At 42.4% G+C, this 12,272-nt stretch overlaps 1 protein-coding gene across 1 annotated transcript in view; it reads left to right on the top strand.

Annotated features, from left to right (window-relative positions):
• Positions 1–12,272, top strand: part of VAX2 (ventral anterior homeobox 2) — a 31,903-nt gene that overhangs the window by 14,362 nt on the left and 5,269 nt on the right. Inside the window, exon 3 of the mRNA XM_044663027.1 lies at positions 6,775–6,962. Coding sequence (XP_044518962.1) covers positions 6,775–6,962 — 188 coding nt within the window. The remainder of the gene's footprint in view (positions 1–6,774; positions 6,963–12,272) is intronic.

The following is a 12,272-nucleotide window of genomic DNA, read 5'->3' on the forward strand; positions in this document are numbered from 1 at the left end:
GAGAGAGGAAAGGGGGAGAGAGGGAAAGGGAGAGAGAGAGAAAGGGGGAGAGAGAGAGATGGGGGGATGGAGAGAGGGACAGACAGAGAGAGAAGTTGCACATACAAATCAGAGCTATAGAGACAGTTGGATGAAGAGAATTTATGAATCCATTTGATAAAGCAGCCTAAGAACCCCTTATAGAATTACAAGAGAAATGTATACATATATGCATATATGGATCCTAGATTAAGGACTTCTGGTTCATAGGGTTATAGAGAAAGACATAAATTAGGAGGCAACCGATTTCACGGAGCCTTGGGTTTAGGGGGCCCTGGATTTAATTCCTGCTTCTGACATGCTGTGCCGCCCTGGACATGACGCTTAAACTCTCTGTTCCCCCAGACAATTAAACCTCAAAATTACAGACGAGGTGCTGGTTCGCACCCAAGGAGGCCATTTCCTCCCTGGTAGGGTCCTATACGTTTGAAATCTCGGGTCCTGAGTGAGACACACAAATAATAGATACTGATGCGTGCCTAGCGACAGAAACCGAGGAGTTCGTTTCTGCATTCCTGTCTTTACTTAGACGGGCAGGACAGTTAGTGAGAGAGACGGTCCTCTCGCATTGGACCAGGCATTTCTTCCCGGGGTGCTCCAAGGCTTTCCTCGGAGTATCGTAATAGATCTTATTTATTCTTTTCTTGGACTGCAAAGCAAGTAACTTACAGCATCCAACCGCAGAGGCCTGGACGGGCTATACTCGGGCTAACATCGGCTGCGGGGTAGTCCGGGGCTCCCCTCCGCGTTCCAGAGAAAGTGGATCCAAGAGGAAATTACCGAGTGTCAACTGAAAAAAATTGAGAAACAGGAAACAGTTGAATCCCATCTTTCGGCGGCTCCAGGCAGAAGTGGGCGTGGTAGAGCCTTGGTGCGAAGTGTGCCACCCCCAAACCGCTCCTCCACAGCGGCTAAGAGCCCTCAAATTCAGGCTGAAATTCCTGGGAAGGTCGGCTTGGAGGAAGGGAGGGATGCCTCGATTTGGTCCTTGTCCTCGGTCTACACCAGCTGGTAAACCTCCCAACAAGTCACAGCTAATGGGAAAAGGTGCAAAAAGGTAAGAAGTCTAAGCGCGCCAGAGCGCTCACTACCGCAAAGTGAAAAATTCTAGTGGAGAGGGAGGGGTCTCGGGCCCTCTCCGTCTTCCAACGAATGAAAATTCTGGGAGAGGGACCGGTCAACCTCCAGCCGGAAGGGGAAAAGAATCATCCCTTCCCCGTGGCTCTTGGCAGTAAATCTCGATGTCATCCTAGGTGGGAGTTTTCCAACTTTTAGTAAAGCCTTTACTATAAGCCTGGTACTGTGCCAAGCTGGAGGCACCCAGAAAGGCAGAAAGCTGGCCCCTGCCGCACCGCATCCCCCAAGCTTAGACCGAGATGGAGGAGACACCACATAAAAACTGGACTTCCAAAATCTGCACAACAGAGAGATGGTCATCTCCGAGAGAAGGCGCTGCGGCGGGGGCACGACGGAAAAGGCGGCTCGCGGGATTTGAGATGAGGCTTAAAAGAAACCGGGAAATTCAGCAGACAGGTGAAGAGGGAGAACGTCTGTGCAAGGGGTTAACCCGCGAAGGGGTAGGTTTGGTAGGTGGGGAATCCTGTGGGAGGAACAGAAAGAAAAAGACAGCAGCTGGAGGGGAGAGGCGGTAAGGTGGACGCGGGAAAACCTTTTGTAAAACTGCTCTTTTGAATCTGCAGTCATCGTTATCCCGGGACATTTGGGTCCGTTTCCCAGCGTTTCGTAACATATATAAAATGTGTACTGTATATACAGCGAGTCCGTCAATCAACAAACGTTTATTGAGCCTCTGCTATGTGCCAGGCACTGGGCTAAGTCCTGGGGATACACAGAAAGGCAAAAGCATCCCTGCCCACAAGGAGCTTACACTCTAGCAGGAGAAACAACGTGCAAAGAACTAAGTACCGAGCGAGCTATATACAGGGTAATCGAGAGTTAATCTCAGAGGGAAGACGCTGAATTTGGAGTCAACGGATACGAGTTCAAATTCAGATTCTACTACTGTCACCAAATTCCCTAGACCCCAGTTTCCCCTTCTGTAAAATAGGGGGGTTGGACCAGAAGACCTCTTGGGTACCTCTCAGCTTTATAGGAGAGGTACAGGACCAATCTTATCCAGAAAGAGCCATCAAGAAGGGATAGAGTTGGGGCAGCTAGGTGCCTCGATGAATAGGGAGCCAGATCTAGAGACAGAAGGTCCTGGGTTCAAATCTGTTCTCAGACACTTCCTATCCCCTGTGACCTTTAATTTTAAGTCACTTAACCCCAATTGCCTAGCCCTTTACTACTCTTCTGCCTTGGAACTGATGCCTAGTTTTGATTCCAAAACAGGAGACAAGGGGTTTTGTTGGGTTTTTTTATTATTAATTTTTAAGGCATGGAGTCTTGTAGGAAGAGACCTGAACTAGAACTCAGGGGACTCATGATCTAGCCTTGTCTGTGCCATTAACTAGGATCAATCATACACTCATAAATTTAGAACTGGAAGGAGATTTAGAGGTCACGTAGACCAATGACTAATGACCTTGGACCTCATTTTCTCCCCCTTCAAAGTGAGGGGGTGGATTAGATTTGTTTTTTAAATAAATTTATCTTATTAATATTATTTACATTTAATTTTAAATATATTAGAAATATTATTGCATAATATTGTAATATTTTGTGTAACATTAAAATAATATATTGCATACTGTTATATTTAGCATATAGCATATAAATATTATTAAAATATAAATAAGAATTTTTTATATTTCCTTTTTTAATCCATTGGTGCTTGTTTTTACATGAATCTGGCCTCCCAATGACAGCTAAGTCTCAACATGAAAACAGTACTCGGCCTATCGTCAGGAAGATGGGAAATCAAATCCAGCTTCAGATACTTCCTAGCTGTTGATTCTGAGCAAGTCACTTAACCTCTTTTTGCCTCAGTTTCCTCAACTGTAAAATGGGGATCATAACAGCACCTAGCTTCACCTGCCTTACTTAGCACAGTGCCTGTCACATAATAGGCACTTACTAAATGTTTATCGATTGGTTGTCGTCAAGATCAAGTGAGATAATATTTATAAAACACAGCACCATGCAGTAGACACTACATATATGCTCATTCCCTCAAAGCTTATTCCCCAATGACTCCTCAAATGGCCACCCCAGGAGAGAGAAATTATGAAGATAGAGTTAAGCAAAATACCCAGAGTGGGTGTGCTTTATTCCATACTTCAGCTCCTCTGATAAGAGGATGAGCATGCTTCAACATCAATCATCTGAAGCCAGAACTGGCCACTGCCAGTGATCATTGATCAAGCCAGACTTCTGATGTCTTTTGATGTCGTTTTCCTTTATGTTATTATAGTCATGATGTAAATTGTTCCTCTAATTTTCCTTGTCTTCAGTGCAAGTCTTCCCAAGTTTCTCTGAATGTTTCATATTTATCATTTGTTTTCTTAACATTTTATGTTCCCCAATTCCATATAAAAACAATTTTTAATTTTGTTTTTTATAAATGAATCCCAAATTCTCTATCCTTCTTTCCATCCTTCCCCTTTCCCAAGATGATAAGCAGTCTGATATAGATTTTACACAAACAATCATGTAAAGTCTTTTTCCATATTAGTCATTTTGTGGAAGACATCTCAAAGGGGAAGAAAGAAGAAGAGGAGGAAGGAGAAGAAAAAGGAAAAGGAGGAAAAGAAGGAGGAGGAGAAGAAATAGAAGAAGGAGAAGAACAAGAAGAAATATAATGTGTTTTTGGTCTGCATTCAGACTCAGGAGGCAGTTGACATCTTTCATAATGAGACTATGGGATTGTCTTGGATCAGTAAATTGCTCATTGTTTCTTGTGGTACAATTATTTTCCATTATTTTCAGATACCACAATTTACTCATCCACTCATTCTCCAAGCACTGGGTACCCATTTTGTATCCAATTCTTTGTCATCACAAAAGTTGCTACAAAAATGTTTGTTTATGAGAGAGAGGTCTTTGTTTTGTTTTTAAATTTTAATTTGTTGCTATTCAGTCATTTCACCTATGATCAACTCTTTATGATTCCATTTGGAGTTTTCTTGGCAAAGATACTGGCATAGTTTGCCATTTCCTTTTCCAACTCATTTTACAGATAAGGAAACTGAAGCAAGCAAGGTTAAGTGACTTGCTGAGGGTCACACAGCTATCAAGTGTCTGAGGCTGGATTTGAACTCAGGAAGTTGAGTCTTCCTGACTCCAGGCCTGGCACTCTACCCACTGTGCCACTTGGTTGCTCTCACTTTTTTTTTATTAGCAATTGTATCTTTCCCCTGTCATCCCTCCCTCACATCTATTGGGTAAAAAAATCTTTGTGACATACACAGTCAAGCAAAATAAGTCTCATATTTTCAATGTCCAAAAATGTTCATTCTGCATCTCGAGTCTATTTGCCTCTCTATTAAGAGATATGTTATATGCTTCATCATCATTCCTATAAGGGAATTTTCCAGTGAGGTGATGTCCCAAGACTTCCAGCTCTGATATTTTAAGGAATCTTTCTTTTAAAATGTGAATTTGGTCATCTAATGGATTAGCTACCCTGGCTTTCTCTAATCTGAAAATTCAATAAGCATGATTTCTATATCATCACCCAAATAATTCATAAAAGTATGGAACAGGACAGGGCTGAGGAAAGTCAGGGCTTTAGAATCAAAAGACCTGGATTCACTACCTATGTGACCTTAGATGAGTTCACTTAACCTTCCTGGGTCTCAATTTCTTCATCTGTAAAATGAGGGCGTTGGCCTGGAGGGCCTCTGAACTCTTTTCCAACTTTAGATCTGTGATAAGAATTGAATTAAAAGAGGGTGTTCAACCTACTAAGAATCCACCTACATTGTACTATCACCAAGTCCACTCAAATCCATTTTGTTCAAAAGGACCCTGGAAGAGAGATTCTGAGGAGTGTACTGGAAAGAATACACTGGAAAGAGTCCTTGGGACCAAAATGTCTGGGTTAATGTCCCATCTGGGCCCCTTCTGAGACGTACAACCTTTGGCAAGTCACCTAACTTCTCTGAGCCTTAGTTTTTTTATCTGTAAAATGAAGGCAATACACAATCATAACATTTTGAGAAAGAAGAGACCTTAATTGTATTTCCATGACTTCCCATTTGCTTTAGAAAACTGGGTTACTCTATTTAAACATTAGTTTATGATTGTTAAATGCCTTACTTAATTACAGATATACTGTGTTTACGAGTCAAGGGACCCTATGGGGGAAAAGGAGCTTAAAGTAGGAAGGAAGGGAGCTTAGAGACATTTTAGTCCAACCCCATCATTTTATAGACAGGAACGAAGACCCATAGAAGCTATGACATCCATAATCATCTAGGTAGCTAGATGTCAGATCAAGATTCAAACCCAGGTCTTGAGACTCTAAAATCCATTGGGGGTTTTTTCCCCCACTGTACTGTACCGCCTGCCAAAGATGTTATTCTGGAATGTTATTTATTTGTTATTTGTTATAATATTATTTATGTTATAAATGTTATTCTGGAACGACTTGGGTTTTTCTTGTTTGTTTTGTTTATTGTTGCTGCTGCTGTTCGGCAAAATCAAGGTGCTGATTCTTATCCTTGGTTACCTTCCATCAAACAAAGTGTTGGAATTGGAGGAAAAGAGACTCCATTAGACAGTGCTAGGGAGTATGTGCCTGGCAATCCATATATAAATCTGTCCCTTTGGGTTAGAATGGGCAGGCAGCTTTTTATCTGGATGGCTAACAACATTATGGAGCTAGAGCCAGTCATCACAAAGAAATCTGGACTCAGACAAGAACTTCAGGCTTTTCTGATAAGAGAGTAATAACCCAGGGTGGAGTGCCGAGAGCTTTGTCCCAAGGTGTCAGCTTTAATGGGTGTAAAATGGAGAAGGCTTGCCATCTCCAGCACTCCTCTGGCTGGAAACCACAGCACTTAGCACCTTTTTTGCAGCATTCTCAAACTGGCTGCCCCCATCCCTTAACTGGGGATAGTTTGTAGTACCACAGCCAGGAGCCAAAGTCCTGCTTCTAACTCTGTATTTAGTCGATCCTCCCCTCTCAACTAGACCTGTTCTTCAGCACCCTAGGATCAAAGACCATGTTTAGAGCTGGAAGGCATCTTTGAGGTCATTTAGTCCAACTCTTGTCATTTTAGGGTCTAGAAAACTGAGAGAGGCGGTTAGGTGGCTCAGTAGATAGAGAACCAGACCTAGAGACAGGAGGTCCTGGGTTCAAATATGGCCACTTCCTAGCTGTGTAACCCTGGGCAAGGTGCTTAACCCCAATTGCCTAGCCCTTACCACTCTTCTGCCTTGGAATTATTACTTAGTATTAATTATTATTAACATTTTAGAATTAAAATTATAAAAATTAAGATGGAAGGTAAGGGGATTTTTAAAATTTAGATTGAAATTTTTTAAGCTAATAAAAATACTAGACTAAGGCCAAACAAGTAGCAAAAGGTACCTTTCACAAAGTGGTCATTCATCCTCCGCTGGTATATTTAAGAGCCCTTTTTTCCAGATGTTTGGCCTAATTAATAATTATGTTGGGAATTCCCTCTGGGTTTCCCCTTTGACTCCCGTGCCAAGTTCCCTTCTCCTGGGGTCCTCGACCTCCCACCTTAGATTCCTATCTATGAAATCAAATGGTCTTCAAACATACCTGGCAGCTAATTAACCTGCTTTCCTTCATTCTTCCTGCAGATGCCAAGGGGACTATCCGGGAAATCGTCCTCCCCAAAGGTCTCGACCTGGATCGACCAAAGAGGACCAGAACATCCTTCACAGCTGAACAACTGTACCGTTTGGAGATGGAATTCCAGAGATGTCAGTACGTGGTGGGAAGAGAACGGACGGAGCTGGCCCGGCAACTGCATCTCTCAGAGACCCAGGTAAGAGGGTCCTCAAGGAGGAATCTTCTTCTCCAGCCTCCCTTGGTCCCATCTCCCAGTATTCTGAAAATATATTCTGCCTGATTCGTCTGGAAGCTCCTAGTCTAATGAGGACCTCTCAGATGTCTAAATGCACAAGAATCCTGTGGACAACAATCCCAACGAGTAATTATCCTTCCTTTGCTTGAAGTCATTCAGTAACAGGGAACCTACTACCTTGGAGGCAGCCCATTGAACTTTTAGACAGCTTGGATGATTAGGAACCTAAATCTCCTCTCTATAACTTCCATTGCTCCTTGTTCTGACCTCTGGGGTCAAGCAAAAGAAGTCTAACCCCCCCTTCCACATGATTTCCAGAATTCCCTCACCCAGTGCTCTATAACTCTCTCTATATAGTCACTGATTCCTTCATTTTCCTTGTTACTGTCTTTGGCACATTCTCCAACTTATCCGCATTATTCCTAAAAATTGGAGAATTTGCCCTCCTCAGAGCCAAATGAAGGCCTCCAGATATGGTTTCTCTGAGGGATGAAGTTGCAGTTTTTATCGTTAGAGAGCCCTGAATTGGAAAAAAAGACCTTAACATTTCAGAGCCCCAAGTAGGGTTGGGTGTTCAGAGCTTTGTCTCGGGATGCCAGAAATAGAGTATTTCAGATCTAAAAGGCATTAAGAGTCCTTGAGAAGGGGAGTGGACTCAGACCTCTATTTGACTCTTAATTCAGCGCACTTCCCTCGTTATCACACTGTCTTCTCCAGGAGACAAATCACAAGAAGTCAATACTACAGATTCTGTAGAAGAAGGAGGAAAAGAAAAAGAAATGGAAGGGAAGGGAAAGAGGAAAGAGAGCAGGAAGGGACAAGGGAGAGAAAGAGATCAGAAAAGGGGAAGTCACAGAAAGGGAGGGGAGAGACTGAGATGGGAAGGGGGTGATTCAGACTGATTGGGAAGCTTTTTTCCTCCTTCATCATGGCTGTCACTGATCAAGCTTGAGAACTGACAGTTTGTCATCGCTGATTGCTTCCATAGAGCCTAAAATAATCTAGGCAGATGCACCTGGACTCATGACTTTCCATTCCTCTCTGTCTGCCTGGCCCAACTTTCACGGCTAAGAAGCCATCCCTACACTCTGGGTGTCAAAGGAAGCCCGGAATGGGACAGCAGAATTTCCCAGGGTCCTCAAATACAGACCCTTGGGAATAGTTAGTCCAGGTGAGCTACCGTAGGGTTTGAATCCTTCTCAGAATTTCTCCATTCTGCCTGCACTATGTTGCTGAAATGGACTTCTAGAAGGAGGCAGATAATCACTAATTCTCCAAATTGCAAAGGATCCTTTGAGGTCATGCTTTTTAGAGGGGAGAGAGTGAGGCCAAGAGAAAGGAACCTATTTACCCAATGTCAGTAGTGCAGACTCCTGACCCCTGGTTTCATTCTTCCCCCAAAGTTTGCCCCTCCCAATGGTTGAATCACTAAGTCCAATGACCTCCCTTCCATCTTTATCCCCTTGCCCTTCAGCTGTCAAAACTAGGTCAAATCCTCCCCTCCTCCAGGGAACTTTCTCTGATCCTGCTGGCCCACTCTGATCCTAGCCTTTTTCTAAACTCCTGCAGAAAACTACACACATAATTACTCCTGGATTTGGAGCTCAAATCTTGCCTCAAACATTGGCTAGCTGTGAGACCCTGGGCAAGTCACTTAACCTCCTTTCATCTAGGTTTCCTATAACTGTAAAATGAGGATAATAATGCCATCTACCTCCTAGCATTGCTGTGAAGATCTAATGAAAATGTGTCTGTGTACATATATACACATACATGTATGTATGCATATATATATATATACAAAGCATTCTTCAAACCTTAAGGCACTATTTAAAGTACTAGCATCATCATTATCATTATTGTTCCTCACTGTCATATTCCGTCCTCTGTTTGCTCCATCTGTATGTGTCCTGAGAAGGCTGGGGACCATCTTTTTCTCCAATCTCCCCCAACACACACACATAGCATAGGATGGGGCACAGAAGATCCTGGATAGATCTTAACAGACAATGATTTATCATCACAATCATTATTAATGCTTATGTGCGCTAAACACGGTGCCTCGTATGTGTTTGTTGATTGATTGATAATATAATAATATTAATAATTTGAAACAATTAAATTCAGCACTCTCTCTAGTTCTAGTCTTTGTTCCTATTGGGAGGTAGGAGAGAAGGAGGAAATGGGCCAGGGCAGACATGAAGTTGCTCTCACTTCATTCATTCCTTTGTATCCCCCCACCTCACATCATATCCCTCTGTTTATGAGGTGTAGCGATGAGCTCCATCAGCTGTACAGGTCATACCTGTTGCTTCTAGTACATCTCGAATACAATATGAAAAATAGATAATCTTGGGGCAGCTAGATAGCACAGTGGATAGACTGCCAGGCCTGGAGATGGGAAATCCTGGGTTCAAATTCAGCCACAGACATTTCCTAGCTATGTGACCCTGGGCAAGTCATTTTACCTGGATTGCCTCGCCCATGCTGCTCTTCTTTCTTAGAATTAATTTCAAAGACAGAAGGATTTTGAAAAGAAAAGAAGAAGAAGAAGAAAAAAGATTCTTTTCCCACAAATTATTCTTTGGATATCAGGCTGGAGGGAAATGTTGCATATGTAAGAGGTAGTTGATTTTTTTTTACTTGTTTTTGTTCAAAGATACTTTATTTTCCCAATTATTTTTCAACATATGTTTTCCAAAATTATAAGATCCAAACTATCTCCCTCCCTCCTTCCCTTCTCTCCACCCACTCAGAGATGGTAAGCAATTTGATCTGGGCTTTACATGTATTATTAATGCAAAACGTACTTCCATATTGGTCATTATTGTAAGAGCACACTCATACAAAACCAAAACCCCAAAATAAAACTGGAAATTAATTGATGTGAAAGACAGTAAGCTTTGGTCTGCATCTGACTCCAACAGTTCTTTCTTTGGAGGTGGATAGCATTCTTTGTCATAAGTCCTTCAGAATTTTCCCAGATCCTTCCATTGCTGAGAGTAGGTAAGTCTTTCATGGTTGATCCTCGTACAATATTGCTGTTGCTGGTTCTGCTTACTTTGCTCTGCATCAGTTCAATTGCTGTTGCTGGTTCTGCTTACTTTGCTCTGCATCAGTTCATGCAGATCTTTCTAGCTTTTTTTGAAATTATCCTGCTTATCATTTCTTATACCACAATAATATTCCATCCACAATTTGTTCAGCCATTCGAAGATAGTTTATCTTTAAGCAATTGATTTCAGCTCTGCCTTTCCTACCTTGAGTAAAAACAGAAAAGAAAGGGTCAATAAAACAGAGATGGTGATGTATTACTCTCTCAGTAAGGTGTTTAACTGAAAATGTGCTGCCATAGCCTGTGAATTTTTCATGAAGTTAGAACAAGTTCTTTGATTAAATTGGATGGAGAGCTTGGGATTGGCTTTATGAAAATTGGCCATTCTCTAAAGACCTTTAAACGGGCTCCACCTACCAGTCCTGCGGTCAGTTCCATTCAGTCAAGGTTCTGAGTGACCCTTACACTGGAGGGATAAGGCATCTGGAGAAATTTTGCAATTCTCATGTAATTCTGAATGTGGTGCTGGTGAAGGTTCTGGTGGTCTCCCATATAAGCCTTCACTTGGGAAGGAAAACCATACTTTGTGCCAGCATGGAAAATTAAGCAGGTGCTGATCCACATTCCCAGTGTACTTCCCTCCTTCTTTGCCCCCCTCTTGAGGGTATAAAAGACTGCTGTTGCCTCCCAGATCCTTGTTTACCTGCCAAGCTTTCCTCCCAGCCTCAGAAGCACGCCTCTTCCCAGCTATCCTTTCTGAAGCTTAGCTATAGATAGGCATCTCAGGGTGTGCTTCCTAAACTATATAAACCCTAGAATGAATATATTTCTAATTATTACTGGATTCCATGACTGGCTCCTCTCTGGAGATGATGTCCACTTCTGGCATCTCTCTTCTTGACACAAATCATCCCCACGGGCTGGAACAGGGTCTTTTCTTCTGCCAGTGATGTCCCATTTCTTTCCACCTTCACTTTCCTTTTAAAACATCTTTATTTTTTTTAAACCCTCACCTTCCATCTTAGAATCAATACCATTTATTGGATCTAAGGCAGAAGAGTGGTAAGGGTAGGTAATGGGGGTCAAGTGACTTGCCCAGGGTTACACAGCTGGGAAGTGTTTGAGGTCAGATTTGAACCCTGGACCTCCCATCTCTAGGCCTGGCTCTCAATCCACTGAGCCACCTAACTCCCCCCCTAAAACATCTTTTAATTTTATATCATCTTCATTTCCTCTATTCTCTCTTCTTTAGAATCCAGCTTGGTTATTATAGCAGTTTTATAAGAGTTTAGCCATAATGTCATCTTTTGTTAGAAATGCATTTAATTTTTTTTCAATGAATAAGCATTTCCACAGTTACCTCCACTCGTCTTCTTTCTAAGCTTCAGTATCCTCTTCTGTCTAATAAAGAGGATAGATCAGATTATCTGCTAGATCCCTTTTAGCTCCACATTTTATGTTTGATGTCTTATGTCACATTTGATAACCAGTGCGGCAAGATGTTATTCTCTCTGATCAAAAAACCAATAGCATTCTTCATCCCTGCTCTTGTGTCAACTTTAAACGCTCATAGAGTTCCAAAGAGACCCAAGAGGCCATCTAGACCAACCCCTTTATTTTTCAGATGAGTAAACTGAAACCTGGAGAGCTGAAATAATTTGTCCATAGTCACATCACACAGGGAGTAAATCTTGGAAGGAGGATTTGAAAGAAAGGTCCTCTGGCTCCAGATCCAGTGTTCTGGCCACTGAACTCTGGCTTTCTGTGTGCCCAGGATGCACCCCACATATACATATGAGCCACTACAAAGCCACCACAGGTTTGAAGCATTCCATGGGTCAGTATCCACTTTATCCTGAGCTCCCGAGCCATTACCAGTCTGTCTACTGCTACCTGGCCAACCAGAAAGCACACATTAGTTCAAAGTAAATGACATTTAATCAAACAGCAGAAGAAAAAGGGAAAAGAAATGTCTTTACAGCCCCACCTCCCACCCAGGCACACAAAAGCACCCACAAGGTTCCCATGTCATTCATCTACGCTCCTGTGAGTTGTTGTTGCTGCTGTTCAGTTGTACCCAACTCTTCACGACCTCATTTGGGGTTTTCTTGGCAAAGACGCTGGGATGGTTCACCATCTCCTTCCTCAGCTCATTTTACAGATAAAGAAACTGAGGCAAACAGGGTGAAGTGATCTGCCCATGCTCACACAGCTAG

Source organism: Gracilinanus agilis, chromosome 2 (genome assembly GCF_016433145.1).
Source record: "Gracilinanus agilis isolate LMUSP501 chromosome 2, AgileGrace, whole genome shotgun sequence".
NCBI classification, from domain to species: domain Eukaryota; kingdom Metazoa; phylum Chordata; class Mammalia; order Didelphimorphia; family Didelphidae; genus Gracilinanus; species Gracilinanus agilis.